The sequence below is a fragment of the Engystomops pustulosus genome, chromosome 5 (assembly GCF_040894005.1).
Source record: "Engystomops pustulosus chromosome 5, aEngPut4.maternal, whole genome shotgun sequence".
Classification (NCBI taxonomy): Eukaryota; Metazoa; Chordata; class Amphibia; order Anura; family Leptodactylidae; genus Engystomops; species Engystomops pustulosus.
This window is the reverse complement of record NC_092415.1, coordinates 211,541,015-211,561,689: the sequence shown is the minus strand read 5'-3', so window position 1 is coordinate 211,561,689 and position 20,675 is coordinate 211,541,015. Positions and strand designations below refer to the sequence as shown.

Here is a 20,675-nt window from a genome sequence, read left to right as displayed (position 1 = left end):
TATACATCTCACACACACATCATATACACATGTATCATACACCCCCTATACATCTCACACACACATCATATACACATGTATCATACACCCCCTATACATCTCACACACACATCATATACACATGTATCATACACCCCCTATACATCTCACACACACATCATATACACATGTATCATACACCCCCTATACATCTCACACACACATCATATACACATGTATCATACACCCCCTATACATCTCACACACACATCATACACATGTATCATACACCCCCTATACATCTCACACACACATCATATACACATGTATCATACACCCCCCATACATCTCACACACACATCATACACACATGTATCATACACCCCCCTATACATCTCACACACACATCATACACACATGTATCATACACCCCCTATACATCTCACACACACATCATATACACATGTATCATACACCCCCTTTACATCTCACACACACATCATATACACATGTATCATACACCCCCTATACATCTCACACACACACATCATATGCACATGTATCATACACCCCCTATACATCTCACACACACATCATATACACATGTACCATACACCCCCTATACATCTCACACACACATCATATGCACATGTATCATACACCCCCTATACATCTCACACACACATCATATACACATGTATCATACACCCCCTATACATCTCACACACACATCATATACACATGTATCATACACCCCCTATACATCTCACACACACATCATATACACATGTACCATACACCCCCTATACACCTCACACACACACATCATATACACATGTATCATACACCCCCTATACATCTCACACACATCATATACACATGTATCATACACCCCCTATACACCTCACACACACATCATACACACATGTATCATACACCCCCTATACATCTCACACACATGTATCATACACCCCCTATACATCTCACACACACATCATATACACATGTATCATACACCCCCTATACACCTCACACACACATCATATACACATGTATCATACAACCCCTATACATCTCACACACACATCATATACACATGTATCATACACCCCCTATACACCTCACACACACATCATATACACATGTATCATACACCCCCTATACATCTCACACACATGTATCATACACCCCCTATACATCTCACACACACATCATATACACATGTATCATACACCCCCTATACATCTCACACACATGTATCATACACCCCCTATACATCTCATACACACATCATATACACATGTATCATACACCCCCTATACATCTCACACACACATCATATACACATGTATCATACACCCCCTATACATCTCACACACACACATCATATACACATGTATCATACACCCCCTATACATCTCACACACATGTATCATACACCCCCTATACATCTCACACACACATCATACACACATGTATCATACACCCCCTATACATCTCACACACACATCATATACACATGTATCATACACCCCCTATACATCTCACACACACATCATATACGCATGTATCATACACCCCCTATACATCTCACACACATCATATACACATGTATCATACACCCCCTATACATCTCACACACACATCATATGCACATGTATCATACACCCCCTATACATCTCACACACACATCATATGCACATGTATCATACACCCCCTATACATCTCATACACACATCATATACACATGTATCATACACCCCCTATACGCCTCACACACACATCATATACACATGTATCATACAACCCCTATACATCTCACACACACATCATATACACATGTATCATACACCCCCTATACACCTCACACACACACACATCATATACACATGTATCATACAACCCCTATACATCTCACACACACATCATATACACATGTATCATACACCCCCTATACACCTCACACACACATCATATACACATGTATCATACACCCCCTATACACCTCACACACACATCATATACACATGTATCATACACCCCCTATACACCTCACACACACATCATATACACATGTATCATACACCCCCTATACATCTCACACACATGTATCATACACCCCCTATACATCTCACACACACATCATATACACATGTATCATACACCCCCTATACATCTCACACACATGTATCATACACCCCCTATACATCTCATACACACATCATATACACATGTATCATACACCCCCTATACATCTCACACACACATCATATACACATGTATCATACACCCCCTATACATCTCACACACACATCATATACACATGTATCATACACCCCCTATACATCTCATACACATCATATACACATGTATCATACACCCCCTATACATCTCACACACACATCATATACACATGTATCATACACCCCCTATACATCTCATACACATCATATACACATGTATCATACACCCCCTATACATCTCACACACACATCATATACACATGTATCATACACCCCCTATACATCTCATACACATCATATACACATGTATCATACACCCCCTATACATCTCACACACACATCATATACACATGTATCATACACCCCCTATACATCTCACACACACATCATATACACATGTATCATACACCCCCTATACATCTCACACACACATCATATACACATGTATCATACACCCCCTATACATCTCACACACACATCATATACGCATGTATCATACACCCCTATACATCTCACACACACATCATATACACATGTATCATACACCCCCTATACATCTCACACACACATCATATACACATGTATCATACACCCCCCTATACATCTCACACACACATCATATACACATGTATCATACACCCCCTATACACCTCATACACACATCATATACACATGTATCATACACCCCCTATACATCTCATTCACACATCATATACACATGTATCATACACCCCCTATACATCTCACACACACATCATATACACATGTATCATACACCCCCTATACATCTCTACACACATCATATACACATGTATCATACACCCCCTATACATCTCACACACACATCATATACACATGTATCATACACCCCCTATACATCTCACACACACATCATATACACATGTATCATACACCCCCTATACATCTCACACACACATCATATGCACATGTACCATACACCCCCTATACATCTCACACACACATCATATACACATGTATCATACACCCCCTATACATCTCACACACACATCATATACACATGTATCATACACCCCCTATACATCTCACACACACATCATATGCACATGTACCATACACCCCCTATACATCTCACACACACATCATACACATGTATCATACACCCCCTATACATCTCACACACACATCATATACACATGTATCATACACCCCCTATACACCTCATACACACATCATATACACATGTAATATACCCCCCCTACACATCTCACACACACATCATATACACATGTATCATACACCCCCTACACATCTCACACACACATCATATACACATGTATCATACACCCCCTATACATCTCACACACACATCATACACACATGTATCATACACCCCCTATACACCTCACACACATCATATACACATGTATCATACACCCCCTATACATCTCACACACACATCATATACACATGTATCATACACCCCCTATACACCTCACACACATGTATCATACACCCCCTATACATCTCACACACACATCATATACACATGTATCATACACCCCCTATACACCTCACACACACATCATATACACATGTATCATACACCCCCTATACATCTCATACACACATCATATACACATGTATCATACACCCCCTATACACCTCACACACACATCATATACACATGTATCATACACCCCCTATACATCTCACACACATCATATACACATGTATCATACACCCCCTATACATCTCACACACACATCATATACACATGTATCATACACCCCTATACATCTCACACACACATCATATACACATGTATCATACACCCCCTATACATCTCACACACACATCATATACACATGTATCATACACCCCCTATACATCTCACACACACATCATATACACATGTATCATACACCCCCTATACATCTCACACACACATCATATACACATGTATCATACACCCCCTATACATCTCACACACATCATATACACATGTATCATACACCCCCTATACATCTCACACACACATCATATACACATGTATCATACACCCCTATACATCTCACACACACATCATATACACATGTATCATACACCCCCTATACATCTCACACACACATCATATACACATGTATCATACACCCCCTATACATCTCACACACACATCATATACACATGTATCATACACCCCCTATACATCTCACACACACATCATATACACATGTATCATACACCCCCTATACATCTCACACACATCATATACACACCACATGTATCATACACCCCTATACATCTCACACACACATCATATACACATGTATCATACACCCCTATACATCTCACACACATCATATACACATGTATCATACACCCCCTATACATCTCACACACACATCATATACACATGTATCATACACCCCCTATACATCTCATACACACACAGCACGTACACGCCTCACACGCGCGCTCCCTACCCCCAGGCGGCCGGACACGGAGCTCCAGAGCATTTTGGTCTGTGTGGCCTCGTCCATCGTCTGACTGATAAACGTCTGTAATCTGACAAACGCAGCGACAGAATCCGTAAGAGACGCGTCCTGTACGAGAGAAACCAAAGGATCAGCTGCAGAGCTGCAGGTGCGTTACAATGTGTTCTGAGCCTCCAGCTACTACTTATCCCATACCTCCCAACTTTTGGGCGAGAGAAAGAGGGGCAAAAAGCCCCTCCCCCTTTTCTAAACCACGCCCATTGCCACACCCACAAGCATAATATAATATTGACCTTGATGATCCCCACATAGAACAATGCCCCTTACTTTTCCTTCAACCCCCCGTGGACCCGTATAATTACACTTAATGCAACTCTGCAACATATAAAACCCCTCTTTAATTTTATCCTCCCTTTATATTTGGTTTTCCACTTTTATTTAATCTCCCAAATTTATACATAATCCTATCTGTACCCCTACCCCCACCCCTCCTCACATGGTGTGGTCCCAGTTCTCTATCCTCCTCATTCTGTGGCCTCCTGTTATCCATCCTCCTCCTGTCCTCCATCCTTCTCCAGTATCCTCCATCCTCCTCCTGTCCTCCATCCTTCTCCAGTATCCTCCTCCTGTGGCCTCCTGTCCTCCATCCTTCTCCAGTATCCTCCATCCTCCTCCTGTCCTCCATCCTTCTCCAGTATCCTCCTCCTGTGGCCTCCTGTCCTCCATCCTTCTCCAGTATCCTCCATCCTCCTCCTGTCTTCCAACCTCCTTCTGTATCCTCCATCCTTCTCCAGTATCCTCCTGTCCTCCATCCTTCTCCAGTATCCTCCATCCTCCTCCTGTATCCTCCTGTCCTCCATCCTTCTCCAGTATCCTCCATCCTCCTCCTGCCCTCCATCCTTCTCCAGTATCCTCCATCCTCCTCCTGTCCTCCATCCTTCTCCAGTATCCTCCTCCTGTGGTCTCCTGTCCTCCATCCTTCTCCAGTATCCTCCATCCTCCTCCTGTCCTCCATCCTCCTCCTGTATCATCCTGTCCTCCATCCTTCTCCAGTATCCTCCATCCTCCTCCTGTCCTCCATCCTTCTCCAGTATCCTCCACCCTCCTCCTGTCCTCTATCCTCCTCCTGCCCTCCATCTCGTCCTGTCCTCCATCCTTCTCCAGTATCCTCCTGTCCTCCATCCTTCTCCAGTATCCTCCATCCTCCTCCTGTATCCTCCTGTCCTCCATCCTTCTCCAGTATCCTCCATCCTCCTCCTGTCCTCCATCCTTCTCCAGTATCCTCAATCCTCCTCCTGTATCCTCCTGTCCTCCATCCTTCTCCAGTATCCTCCATCCTCCTCCTGTCCTCCATCCTCCTCCTGTCCTCCATCCTCCTCCAGTATCCTCCATCCTCCTCCAGTATCCTCCATCCTTCTACAGTATCCTCCATCCTCCTCCCGTATCCTCCTGTCCTCCATCCTTCTCCAGTATCCTCCATCCTCCTCCTGTATCCTCCTCCTGTCCTCTATCCTCCTCCTGTATCCTCCTGTCCTCCATCCTCCTCCTGCCCTCCATCCTCCTCCTGTAGTGTCCTTTCCTCCCTCCTCCTGTAGCCTCCTCCTGTAGCCTACTGTCCTCCATCCTCCTCCTGTGCCCCCCTGTCCTCCATCCTCCTCCTGTGGCCTCCAGCTTCCTCTTGTAGCTCCTGCACCTCCTGTATCTCCCTGTTCTCCATCCTCCTTCTGTAGCTCATGTCCACCATCCTCCTTCTGTAGCTCATGTCCACCATCCTCCTCCTGTGACCTCCATCCTCCTCCTGTGACCTCCATCCTCCTCCTGTGGCCTCCATCCTCCTCCTGCAGCTCCTGTCCTCCAGCCTCTTTCGGTGTCCTCCAGCAACCTCCTCCCGTGTCCCCCAGCAGCCTTCACCTGTCCCCCCAGCAGCCTCCTCCTGTCCCCCAGCAGCCTCCTCCTGTCCCCCAGCAGCCTTCACTGTCCCCCAGAAGCCTCCTCCTGTCCCCCAGCAGCCTCCTCCTGTCCCCCAGCAGCCTCCTCCTGTCCCCCAGCAGCCTTCACTGTCCCCCAGAAGCCTCCTCCTGTCCCCAGCAGCCTCCTCCTGTCCCCCAGCAGCCTCCTCCTGTCCCCCAGCAGCCTCCTCCTGTCCCCCAGTAGCCTCCTCCTGTCCCCCAGTAGCCTCCTCCTGTCCCCCAGTAGCCTCCTCCTGTCCCCCAGCAGCCTCCACTGCCCCCCAGTAGCCTCCACTGCCCCCCAGTAGCCTCCACTGTCCCCCAGTAGCCTCCTCCTGTCCCCCAGCAGCCTTCACTGTCCCCCAGTAGCCTCCTACTGTCCCCCAGTAGCCTCCACTGTCCCCCAGTAGCCTCCACTGTCCCCCAGTAGCCTCCTCCTGTCCCCCAGCAGCCTTCACTGCCCCTCAGTAGCCTCCTCCTGTCCCCCAGTAGCCTCCACTGTCCCCCAGTAGCCTCCTCCTGTCCCCCAGTAGCCTCCTCCTGTCCCCCAGTAGCCTTCACTGTCCCCCAGTAGCCTCCTCCTGTCCCCCAGCAGCCTTCACTGCCCCCCAGTAGCCTCCTCCTGTCCCCCATTAGCCTCCACTGTCCCCCAGTAGCCTCCTCCTGTCCCCCAGTAGCCTTCACTGCCCCCCAGTAGCCTCCTCCTGTCCCCCAGCAGCCTTCAACAGTGCCCTGCAGTGCCTCTTCCTGTAGCCCCCTGTCCTCTCAGGTCCTCTCAGGTTCTTACCTCCTTCTCCCGGGCTCCGACTTGACTCGCGGAGGGGGCGGGGCCAGCCGGGGGCGGAGCTACAGTCTCACATGACTTCATCATGTGAGGAGGTAGCAGGGGCTGGTCCCGCCTCCTCCTGGCTCCGATGCTTCCGCTGCTCTGCAGCTCTTATCTACGGGGCGAGGAGGAGGCGGGACAAAGCGGGGGAGAGGGGGGGGATCCGTGACATTCTCCCAACCGCCCGTGACGCGTGTACAGAGCCCAAAAAACGGGACTGTCACGTCAAAAACGGGACGGTTGGGAGGTATGCTTATCCTAACAGCAGGGGGCGCCGTCACCAGCCACACACTCCTCATACATGCACCTGCAGTGAGGAGCGATCATTCACGTCAGCTTTGGGTGTGACTAGAGTGTAAGGTTATCCGTCAATCCTAGCAGCACTGGGTGTGACTAGAGACACAGCATAATACTGGTGCCATAGTGTGCCAGAAAGCACTACCACTCCCAGCCTCCAGGGGACTACCACTCCCAACTTCCTGCAGCAGGACATTCACTCAATAGGTATTGCAGCTTTGGGTGTGAATGGAGCAGAAGGCATGATGTACCTGTGAGAAGGCTGCGGTCAGCCGGGACAGCAGCAGTGAGTACTGCTGCACCTGATTCCTGAACGGCTCAATGAGGACCCTCTGCAGCATCACATGGGTGGGGGTCTCCGATCGCTCCCCAATCAGCTGCAGGACGAGCTTCTTATTGCCCTTCCAGTAGCTGCTGAAGATAAAAACAGCAAATCTCAGGACGCGTTCACATGACACATGACCATCACTGCTACATTGTATGCAGGAGACTAGGAAAGCTGCGTGGCAGCCCCTGCAGGAGGTGTAACCTCTGCTATTTATGGGTCTGCAAGTCCCGGGCATAAGATCAACCGGTGAGAGGTTCAGTTATATCCCAAATATTATATAATAGTATCCAATCCTTCATTCATTAACTGATCTACCTGGATGCAACACAAAGGGCAAGATCTATCAGTAGCACAATGTCCTCCCCTCATCCTCACAGACTGTAAGCTCTTGTGTCCCCCCCTCATCCTCATAGACTGTAAGCTCTTGTGTCCCCCCCTCATCCTCATCCTCATAGACTGTAAGCTCTTGTGTCACCCCTCATCCTCATAGACTGTAAGCTCTTGTGTCACCATCTCATCATCATAGACTGTAAGCTCTTGTGTCACCCCCTCATCCTCATAGACTGTAAGCTCTTGTGTCACCCCCTCATCCTCATAGACTGTAAGCTCTAGTGCCCCCCCCCTCATCCTCATAGACTGTAAGCTCTTGTGTCACCCCTCATCCTCATAGACTGTAAGCTCTTGTGTCCCCCCCTCATCCTCATAGACTGTAAGCTCTTGTGTCACCCCTCATCCTCATAGACTGTAAGCTCTTGTGTCACCCCTCATCCTCACAGACTGTAAGCTCTTGTGTCCTCCCTCATCCTCATAGACTGTAAGCTCTTGTCACCCCCTCATCCTCATAGACTGTAAGCTCTTGTGTCACCTCCTCATCCTCATAGACTGTAAGCTCTTGTCACCCCCTCATCCTCATAGACTGTAAGCTCTTGTGTTCCCCTCATCCTCATAGACTGTAAGCTCTTGTGTCACCCCTCATCCTCATAGACTGTAAGCTCTTGTTTCACCCCCTCATCCTCATAGACTGTAAGCTCTTGTGTCACCCCCTCATCCTCATAGACTGTAAGCTCTTGTGTTCCCCTCATCCTCATAGACTGTAAGCTCTTGTGTCCTCCTCATCCTCATAGACTGTAAGCTCTTGTGTCACCCCTCATCCTCATAGACTGTAAGCTCTTGTGTCCTCCTCATCCTCATAGACTGTAAGCTCTTGTGTGCCCCCCTCATTCTCATCCTCATAGACTGTAGGCTCTTGTGTCAGCCCTCATCCTCATAGACTGTAAGCTCTTGTGTCACCCATCATCCTCATAGACTGTAAGCTCTTGTGTCCCCCCCTCATCCTCATAGACTGTAAGCTCTTGTGTCACCCCCTCATCCTCATAGACTGTAAGCTCTTGTGTCCCCCCCCCCCTCATCCTCATAGACTGTAAGCTCTTGTGTCACCCCCTCATCCTCATAGACTGTAAGCTCTTGTGCCCCCCCCCCTCATCCTCATAGACTGTAAGCTCTTGTGTCCCCCCCTCATCCTCATAGACTGTAAGCTCTTGTGTCACCCCCTCATCCTCATAGACTGTAAGCTCTTGTGTCCCCCCCTCATCCTTATAGACTGTAAGCTCTTGTGTCCCCCCTCATCCTCATAGACTGTAAGCTCTTGTGTCACCCCCTCATCCTCATAGACTGTAAGCTCTTGTGTCCCCCCTCATCCTCATAGACTGTAAGCTCTTGTGTCACCCCCTCATCCTCATAGACTGTAAGCTCTTGTGTCCCCCCCCCCCTCATCCTCATAGGCTGTAAGCTCTTGTGTCCCCCCTCATCCTCATAGACTGTAAGCTCTTGTGTCCCCCCCCCCTCATCCTCATAGACTGTAAGCTCTTGTGTCCCCCCCTCATCCTCATAGACTGTAAGCTCTTGTGTCACCCCCTCATCCTCATAGACTGTAAGCTCTTGTGTCACCCCCTCATCCTTATAGACTGTAAGCTCTTGTGTCCCCCTTCATCCTCATAGACTGTAAGCTCTTGTGTCCCCCCTCATCCTCATAGACTGTAAGCTCTTGTGTCCCCCCCTCATCCTCATAGACTGTAAGCTCTTGTGTGCCCCCTCATCCTCATAGACTGTAAGCTCTTGTGTCCCCCCTCATCCTCATAGACTGTAAGCTCTAGTGTCACCTCCTCATCCTCATAGACTGTAAGCTCTTGTGTCACCCCCTCATCCTCATAGACTGTAAGCTCTTGTGTCACCCCCTCATCATCATAGACTGTAAGCTCTTGTGTCACCCCCTCATCCTCATAGACTGTAAGCTCTTGTGTCACCCCCTCATCCTCATAGACTGAAAGCTCTTGTGTCCCCCCCTCATCCTCATAGACTGTAAGCTCTTGTGTCCCCCCCTCATCCTCATCCTCATAGACTGTAAGCTCTTGTGTCACCCCCTCATCCTCATAGACTGTAAGCTCTTGTGTCACCCCCTCATCCTCATAGACTGTAAGCTCTAGTGCCCCCCCTCATCCTCATAGACTGTAAGCTCTTGTGTCACCCCTCATCCTCATAGACTGTAAGCTCTTGTGTCACCCCCTCATCCTCATAGACTGTAAGCTCTTGTGTCACCCCCTCATCCTTATAGACTGTAAGCTCTTGTGTCCCCCTTCATCCTCATAGACTGTAAGCTCTTGTGTCCCCCCTCATCCTCATAGACTGTAAGCTCTTGTGTCCCCCCTCATCCTCATAGACTGTAAGCTCTTGTGTCCCCCCTCATCCTCATAGACTGTAAGCTCTTGTGTCCCCCCTCATCCTCATAGACTGTAAGCTCTAGTGTCACCTCCTCATCCTCATAGACTGTAAGCTCTTGTGTCACCCCCTCATCATCATAGACTGTAAGCTCTTGTGTCACCCCCTCATCCTCATAGACTGTAAGCTCTTGTGTCACCCCCTCATCCTCATAGACTGTAAGCTCTTGTGTCCCCCCCTCATCCTCATAGACTGTAAGCTCTTGTGTCCCCCCCTCATCCTCATCCTCATAGACTGTAAGCTCTTGTGTCACCCCCTCATCCTCATAGACTGTAAGCTCTTGTGTCACCCCCTCATCCTCATAGACTGTAAGCTCTAGTGCCCCCCCTCATCCTCATAGACTGTAAGCTCTTGTGTCACCCCTCATCCTCATAGACTGTAAGCTCTTGTGTCACCCCTCATCCTCATAGACTGTAAGCTCTTGTGTCCTCCCTCATCCTCATAGACTGTAAGCTCTTGTGTCCTCCCTCATCCTCATAGACTGTAAGCTCTTGTGTCACCCCTCATCCTCATAGACTGTAAGCTCTTGTGTCACCCCTCATCCTCACAGACTGTAAGCTCTTGTGTCCTCCCTCATCCTCATAGACTGTAAGCTCTTGTCACCCCCTCATCCTCATAGACTGTAAGCTCTTGTGTCCCCCCTCATCCTCATAGACTGGAAGCTCTTGTGTCCCCCCCTCATCCTCATAGACTGTAAGCTCTTGTGTCCCCCCTCATCCTCATAGACTGTAAGCTCTTGTGTCCCCCCTCATCCTCATAGACTGTAAGCTCTAGTGTCACCCCCTCATCCTCATAGACTGTAAGCTCTAGTGTCACCCCCTCATCCTCATAAACTGTAAGCTCTTGTGTCACCCCCTCATCCTCATAGACTGTAAGCTCTTGTGTCACCCCCTCATCCTCATAGACTGTAAGCTCTTGTGTCACCCCCTCATCCTCATAGACTGTAAGCTCTTGTGTCACCCCCTCATCCTCATAGACTGTAAGCTCTTGTGTCCCCCCCCCCTCATCCTCATAGACTGTAAGCTCTTGTGTCACCCCCTCATCCTCATAGACTGTAAGCTCTTGTCCCCCCCCCTCATCCTCATAGACTGTAAGCTCTTGTCCCCCCCCCTCATCCTCATAGACTGTAAGCTCTTGTGTCCCCCCTCATCCTCATAGACTGTAAGCTCTTGTGTCACCCCCTCATCCTCATAGACTGTAAGCTCTTGTGTCCCCCCCCCCCTCATCCTCATAGGCTGTAAGCTCTTGTGTCACCCCCTCATCCTTATAGACTGTAAGCTCTTATGTTCCCCCTCATCCTCATAGACTGTAAGCCCTTGTGCCCCCCCCCCCTCATCCTCATAGACTGTAAGCTCTTGTGTCCCCCCCTCATCCTCATAGACTGTAAGCTCTTGTGTCACCCCCTCATCCTCATAGACTGTAAGCTCTTGTGTCACCCCCTCATCCTTATAGACTGTAAGCTCTTGTGTCCCCCTTCATCCTCATAGACTGTAAGCTCTTGTGTCCCCCCTCATCCTCATAGACTGTAAGCTCTTGTGTCCCCCCTCATCCTCATAGACTGTAAGCTCTAGTGTCACCCCCTCATCCTCATAGACTGTAAGCTCTAGTGTCACCCCCTCATCCTCATAAACTGTAAGCTCTTGTGTCACCCCCTCATCCTCATAGACTGTAAGCTCTTGTGTCACCCCCTCATCCTCATAGACTGTAAGCTCTTGTGTCACCCCCTCATCCTCATAGACTGTAAGCTCTTGTGTCACCCCCTCATCCTCATAGACTGTAAGCTCTTGTGTCACCCCCTCATCCTCATAGACTGTAAGCTCTTGTGTCCCCCCCCCCTCATCCTCATAGACTGTAAGCTCTTGTGTCACCCCCTCATCCTCATAGACTGTAAGCTCTTGTCCCCCCCCCTCATCCTCATAGACTGTAAGCTCTTGTGATCAGGGCCCTCCCCCTATATGGCTGTTACTGATTTGTACCGCGCTATGGAATATGACGGCGCTATAGATGGGTATTAGTAATGGAGGGATTCGGGGGTCTCTCACCTGGATTGTTTCGCCGCTCGCTCACATCCCTTCATCACCAGGAAATCTGTAAATGCTGCGACGTATCTACAGGAGACAGAAGATTCCACAAAATACTCTGCGCTGCTGTGAGCGACATGTGAGACACAACCTAAAGGTTACATTATACATGTGCAAATGTCTGATCCCCTCCTGTGTGATACTGCTGAGCTGTGTATCTAATCCCATCCTGTGTGATACTGACTGCTGAGCTGTGTATCTAATCCTATCCTGTGTGATACAGTCTGCTGAGCTGTGTATCCAATCCTGTCCTGTGTGATACTGCTGAGCTGTGTATCTAATCCCCTCCTGTGTGATACTGCTGAGCTGTGTATCTAATCCTATCCTGTGTGATACTGTCTGCTGAGCTGTGTATCTAATCCTCTCCCGTGTGATACTCCTGAGCTGTGTATCTAATCCTATCCTGTGTGATACTGCTGAGCTGTGTATCTAATCCTCTCCTGTGTGATACTGCTGAGCTGTGTATCTAATCCTATCCTGTGTGATACTGTCTGCTGAGCTGTGTATCTAATCCCATCCTGTGTGATACTGACTGCTGAGCTGTGTATCTAATCCCATCCTGTGTGATACTGACTGCTGAGCTGTGTATCTAATCCCATCCTGTGTGATACTGACTGCTGAGCTGTGTATCTAATCCCATCCTGTGTGATACTGACTGCTGAGCTGTGTATCTAATCCCATCCTGTGTGATACTGACTGCTGAGCTGTGTATCCAATCCTGTCCTGTGTGATACTGCCTGCTGAGCTGTGTATCTAATCCCCTCCTGTGTGATACTGTCTGCTGAGCTGTGTATCTAATCCTCTCCTGTGTGATACTGTCTGCTGAGCTGTGTATCTAATCCTATCCTATGTGATACTGCCTGCTGAGCTGTGTATCTAATCCCATCCTGTGTAATACTGACTGCTGAGCTGTGTATCCAATCCCGTCCTGTGTGATACTGCCTGCTGAGCTGTGTATCTAATCCTCTCCTGTGTGATACTGTCTGCTGAGCTGTGTATCTAATCCTCTCCTGTGTGATACTGTCTGCTGAGCTGTGTATCTAATCCCCTCCTGTGTGATACTGCCTGCTGAGCTGTGTATCTAATCCCCTCCTGTGTGATACTGTCTGCTGAGCTGTGTATCTAATCCTCTCCTGTGTGATACTGCCTGCTGAGCTGTGTGTCTAATCCTCTCCTGTGTGATACTGCTGAGCTGTGTATCTAATCCCCTCCTGTGTGATACTGCTGAGCTGTGTATCCAATCCTCTCCTGTGTGATACTGCTGAGCTGTGTATCCAATCCTCTCCTGTGTGATACTGCTGAGCTGTGTATCTAATCCTCTCCTGTGTGATACTGACTGAGCTGTGTATCTAATCCTATCCTGTGTGATACTGCTGAGCTGTGTAACTAATCCTATCCTGTGTGATACTGTCTGCTGAGCTATGTATCTAATCCTATCCTGTGTGATACTGTCTGCTGTGCTGTGTATCTAACCCCCTCCTGTGTGATACTGTCTGCTGAGCTGTGTATCTAATCCCCTCCTGTGTGATACTGTCTGCTGAGCTGTGTATCTAATCCCCTCCTGTGTGATACTGTCTGCTGAGCTGTGTATCTAATCCTCTCCTGTGTGATACTGTCTGCTGAGCTGTGTATCTAATCCTGTCCTGTGTTATACTGACTGCTGAGCTGTGTATCTAATCCTGTCCTGTGTGATACTGTCTGCTGAGCTGTGTATCCAATCCTCTCCTGTGTGATAATGTCTGCTGAGCTGTGTATCTAATCCTCTCCTGTGTGATACTGACTGCTGAGCTGTATCTAATCCCCTCCTGTGTGATACTGTCTGCTGAGCTGTGTATCTAATCCCCTCCTGTGTGATACTGTCTGCTGAGCTGTGTATCTAATCCTCTCCTGTGTGATACTGTCTGCTGAGCTGTGTATCTAATCCTGTCCTGTGTTATACTGACTGCTGAGCTGTGTATCTAATCCTATCCTGTGTGATACTGCTGAGCTGTGTATCCAATCCTCTCCTGTGTGATACTGCTGAGCTGTGTATCTAATCCTCTCCTGTGTGATACTGCTGAGCTGTGTATCTAATCCCGTCCTGTGTGATACTGCTGAGCTGTGTATCCAATCCTCTCCTGTGTGATACTGCTGAGCTGTGTATCTAATCCTATCCTGTGTGATACTGTCTGCTGAGCTGTGTATCTAATCCTCTCCTGTGTGATACTGCTGAGCTGTGTATCCAATCCTCTCCTGTGTGATACTGCTGAGCTGTGTATCTAATCCTATCCTGTGTGATACTGCCTGCTGAGCTGTGTATCTAATCCTATCCTGTGTGATACTGCTGAGCTGTGTATCCAATCCTGTCCTGTGTGATACTGCTGAGCTGTGTATCTAATCCCGTCCTGTGTGATACTGACTGCTGAGCTGTGTATCTAATCCTATCCTGTGTGATACTGACTGCTGAGCTATGTATCTAATCCTCTCCTGTGTGATACTGCTGAGCCGTGTATCTAATCCTGTCCTGTGTGATACTGACTGAGCTGTGTATCTAATCCTATCCTGTGTGATACTGCTGAGCTGTGTATCTAATCCTATCCTGTGTGATACGGTCTGCTGAGCCGTGTATCTAATCCTGTCCTGTGTGATACTGACTGAGCTGTGTATCTAATCCTATCCTGTGTGATACTGCTGAGCTGTGTATCCAATCCTCTCCTGTGTGATACTGCCTGCTGAGCTGTGTATCTAATCCTCTCCTGTGTGATACTGCTGAGCTGTGTATCTAATCCTCCCCCGTGTGATACGTCCTGGGGGTCACCTGGTGTACGCCTGGAGCAGCGGCGCCTCTTCTGTGATGATGTGAATCTCCTTCATTTCCGCTTCTTCTTTGTGTCTTCTCTTTAGTGTTTGATAATTTTCTGCAGTCACATCCCAGACCCCGAGGAAAGCGACAGAGAGGTTCTGCAGCAGCTGCAGGCAACCTCCCCCCGAGTCATCTGGAGAATAGAGACTGTCATATACAGGGGGCGGGGCTGTGACTACCTCTCACACAGGATATACAGGCAGGGGGCGGGGCTGTGACTACCTCTCACACAGGATATACAGGCAGGGGGCGGGGCTGTGACTACCTCTCACACAGGATATACAGGCAGGGGGCGGGGCTGTGACTACCTCTCACACAGGATATACAGGCAGGGGGCGGGGCTGTGACTACCTCTCACACAGGATATACAGGCAGGGGGCGGGGGCTGTGACTACCCCTCACACAGGATATATAGGCAGGGGGCGGGGCTACCCCTCACACAGGATATACAGGCAGGGGGCGGGGCTGTGACTACCTCTCACACAGGATATACAGGCAGGGGACAGGGCTGTGACTACTCCTCACACAGGATATACAGGCAGGGGACAGGGCTGTGACTACCTCTCACACAGGATATACAGGCAGGGGGCGGGGCTGTGACTACCTCTCACACAGGATATACAGGCAGGGGGCGGGGCTGTGACCACCTCTCACACAGGATATACAGGCAGGGGCGGGGCTGTGACCACCTCTCACACAGGATATACAGGCAGGGGGCGGGGCTGTGACCACCTCTCACACAGGATATACAGGCAGGGGGCGGGGCTGTGACCACCTCTCACACAGGATATACAGGCAGGGGGCGGGGCTGTGACTACCTCTCACACGGGATATACAGGCAGGGGGCGGGGCTGTGACTACCTCTCACACAGGATATATAGGCAGGGGGCGGGGCTGTGACTACCTCTCACACAGGATATACAGGCAGGGGGCGGGGCTGTGACTACCTCTCACACGGGATATACAGGCAGGGGGCGGGGCTCTGACTACTGTGGGTGGGGCTTATCACTTACCTGTGGCCTGTAACATGGGGTTCAGGACGATGCTGTTGATCTGGGACAGGGAGGATAAGAATTCCTCTTCTGATTGGAGGAGACTTTGTCTTTCGGTGCGCAGGAGGTTCTGCAGGGGATTATTATATAACGTTACAGGCGACTCCTGGGCCGGAAGTCAGAACTTTATATCTATAAGCTTTCCTCTTCTGCTCCACTCACACCCAGAGCTGCGGTCAGGAGTATGTGCTGTACATGTTTGGATGCAGCTCTGGATGTGACTAGAGTAAAGCCAATGTAAATCAGGAGGAGGAGGCCATGGAGTCTCCTCCCTCTGAAGGGACATGAGTCGGGGGGGGGGCGGCCGAATATTGAGGAGGGACAAAAGTTTTACAAAAGTTTTACCTTCATGTTGGACTCATCTAGAGGCCTCCTGACCTCCTTACTGGCGGGGTCACGCCGGGCCAGCCTCCGGGACAGTGAGGTGGCGCTGGGCCTGGACATGGCGGAGGGTCCTCGGGTTCAGCATGGGGGGGGGTCAGAAATCCATCCACTGAGGATAGAGAAGAGTAGAAGCAGGAGGTCAGCAGAGGTCGTCACAGTGTAACAGGCACAAGGATCACTAATCCCTGCTTACTATGGAGGTCATGTAATGCTGCTCACTCTGGAGGGAGGAGGAGGTCATGTAATGCTGCTCACTCTGGAGGGAGAGGGAGGTCATGCAATGCTGCTCACTCTGGGGGGGGGGTCATGTAATGCTGCTCACTCTGGAGGGAGAGGGAGGTCATGTAATGCTGCTCACTCTGGGGGGGGGGGGTCATGTAATGCTGCTGCTCACTCTGGAGGGAGAGGGAGGTCATGTAATGCTGCTCACTCTGGAGGGAGAGGGAGGTCATGTAATGCTGCTGCTCACTCTGGAGGGAGAGGGAGGTCATGCAATGCTGCTCACTCTGGAGGGAGAAGGAGGTCATGTAATGCTGCTGCTCACTCTGGAGGGAGAGGGAGGTCATGTAATGCTGCTCACTCTGGAGGGAGGAGGAGGTCATGTAATGCTGCTCACTCTGGAGGGAGGAGGAGGTCATGTAATGCTGCGGCTCACTCTGGAGGGAGGAGGAGGTCATGTAATGCTGCTACTCACTCTGGAGGGAGAGGGAGGTCATGTAATGCTGCTCACTCTGGAGGGAGGAGGAGGTCATGTAATGCTGCTCACTCTGGAGGGAGGAGGAGGTCATGTAATGCTGCGGCTCACTCTGGAGGGAGGAGGAGGTCATGTAATGCTGCGGCTCACTCTGGAGGGAGAGGGAGGTCATGTAATGCTGCTGCTCACTCTGGAGGGAGAGGGAGGTCATGTAATGCTGCTGCTCACTCTGGAGGGAGAGGGAGGTCATGTAATGCTGCTGCTCACTCTGGAGGGAGAGGGAGGTCATGTAATGCTGCTGCTCACTCTGGAGGGAGAGGGAGGTCATGCAATGCTGCTCACTCTGGAGGGAGAAGGAGGTCATGTAATGCTGCTGCTCACTCTGGAGGGAGAGGGAGGTCATGTAATGCTGCTCACTCTGGAGGGAGGAGGAGGTCATGTAATGCTGCGGCTCACTCTGGAGGGAGAGGGAGGTCATGTAATGCTGCTGCTCACTCTGGGGGGGGGGGGTCATGTAATGCTGCTGCTCACTCTGGAGGGAGAGGGAGGTCATGTAATGCTGCTGCTCACTCTGGAGGGAGAGGGAGGTCATGCAATGCTGCTCACTCTGGAGGGAGAAGGAGGTCATGTAATGCTGCTGCTCACTCTGGAGGGAGAGGGAGGTCATGTAATGCTGCTCACTCTGGAGGGGGAGGTCATGTAATGCTGCTGCTCACTCTGGGGGGGGGTCATGTAATGCTGCTGCTCACTCTGGGGGGGGGGTCATGTAATGCTGCTGCTCACTCTGGGGGGGGTCATGTAATGCTGCTGCTCACTCTGGAGGGAGAGGGAGGTCATGTAATGCTGCTCACTCTGGAGGGGGAGGGAGGTCATGTAATGCTGCTGCTCACTCTGGGGGGGGGGTCATGTAATGCTGCTGCTCACTCTGGGGGGAGAGAGAGGGGTAGGCATAGCTTCCAAACAGATGGTGGGACAGTGCCTAAAATTCAAGACTGTACCACCATCCCGCACAGTTGGGAGAATGTCCCATGTGTTTTGGCTCCTGGTCCCCACCCGACTCACTGGAGAGCAAAGCTGAGACCAGGATGTCTGGTGCCTCCACAGCTCTGTGCTGTGCTCTACTGGTTAGAGACGTGTGGAGGTAGGTCCTCCCTTGGGTGGCCCCGCCCCCTCCTCTGTCATTTAAGAACCCAGGGAGAAGAAGCAGGAGTGCTGGCGAACAAGGAAAGGTATTGACAAAGTTTTCATACCCAGGAACAGGGGATGACAGGAGGCCACAATATGAGGAGGATGGAGGACAGGAGGCCACAGTATGAGGAGGATGGAGGACAGGAGGCCACAGTATGAGGAGGAGGGAGGACAGGAGGCCACAGTATGAGGAGGATGGAGGACAGGAGGCCACAGTATGAGGAGGATGGAGGACAGGGGGGCACAGTATGAGGGGGATGGAGGACAGGAGGCCACAGTATGAGGAGGATGGAGGACAGGAGGCCACAGTATGAGGAGGATGGAGGACAGGGGGGCACAGTATGAGGAGGATGGAGGACAGGAGGCCACAGTATGAGGAGGATGGAGGACAGGAGGCCACAGTATGAGGAGGATGGAGGACAGGAGGCCACAGTATGAGGAGGATGGAGGACAGGGGGGCACAGTATGAGGGGGATGGAGGACAGGAGGCCACAGTATGAGGAGGATGGAGGACAGGAGGCCACAGTATGAGGAGGATGGAGGACAGGAGGCCACAGTATGAGGAGGATGGAGGACAGGAGGCCACAGTATGAGGAGGATGGAGGACAGGAGGCCACAGTATGAGGAGGATGGAGGACAGGAGGCCACAGTATGAGGAGGATGGAGGACAGGAGGCCACAGTATGAGGAGGATGGAGGACAGGAGGCCACAGTATGAGGAGGATGGAGGACAGGAGGCCACAGTATGAGGAGGATGGAGGACAGGAGGTCACAGTATGAGGAGGATGGAGGACAGGAGGTCACAGTATGAGGAGGATGGAGGACAGGAGGTCACAGTATGAGGAGGATGGAGGACAGGAGGTCACAGTATGAGGAGGATGGAGGACAGGAGGTCACAGTATGAGGAGGATGGAGGACAGGAGGTCACAGTATGAGGAGGATGGAGGACAGGAGGTCACAGTATGAGGAGGATGGAGGACAGGAGGCCACAGTATGAGGAGGATGGAGGACAGGAGGCCACAGTATGAGGAGGATGGAGGACAGGAGGCCACAGTATGAGGAGGATGGAGGACAGGAGGCCACAGTATGAGGAGGATGGAGGACAGGAGGCCACAGTATGAGGAGGATGGAGGACAGGAGGCCACAGTATGAGGAGGATGGAGGACAGGAGGCCACAGTATGAGGAGGATGGAGGACAGGAGGCCACAGTATGAGGAGGATGGAGGACAGGAGGCCACAGTATGAGGAGGATGGAGGACAGGAGGCCACAGTATGAGGAGGATGGAGGACAGGAGGCCACAGTATGAGGAGGATGGAGGACAGGAGGCCACAGTATGAGGAGGATGGAGGACAGGAGGCCACAGTATGAGGAGGATGGAGGACAGGAGGCCACAGTATGAGGAGGATGGAGGACAGGAGGCCACAGTATGAGGAGGATGGAGGACAGGAGGCCACAGTATGAGGAGGATGGAGGACAGGAGGCCACAGTATGAGGAGGATGGAGGACAGGAGGCCACAGTATGAGGAGGATGGAGGACAGGAGGCCACAGTATGAGGAGGA

General features: G+C 50.4%; 1 protein-coding gene across 9 annotated transcripts in view; it reads right to left on the bottom strand.

Annotated features, from left to right (window-relative positions):
* ALS2CL (ALS2 C-terminal like) overlaps window positions 1-20,675 on the bottom strand; it is a 97,017-nt gene that overhangs the window by 58,138 nt on the left and 18,204 nt on the right. For 8 of the 9 annotated variants that reach the window (XM_072154537.1, XM_072154536.1, XM_072154544.1 and 5 more), the window contains 6 exons: window positions 17,195-17,342; window positions 16,811-16,919; window positions 15,753-15,930; window positions 12,917-12,982; window positions 8,023-8,185; window positions 4,688-4,807 (listed from right to left, as the gene is read on the bottom strand). In XM_072154537.1, the coding sequence (XP_072010638.1) occupies window positions 4,688-4,807; window positions 8,023-8,185; window positions 12,917-12,982; window positions 15,753-15,930; window positions 16,811-16,919; window positions 17,195-17,293 (735 nt within the window). In that variant the 5' untranslated portion in view covers window positions 17,294-17,342. The remainder of the gene's footprint in view (window positions 1-4,687; window positions 4,808-8,022; window positions 8,186-12,916; window positions 12,983-15,752; window positions 15,931-16,810; window positions 16,920-17,194; window positions 17,343-20,675) is intronic. The other variant, XM_072154542.1, reaches the window with a different exon arrangement.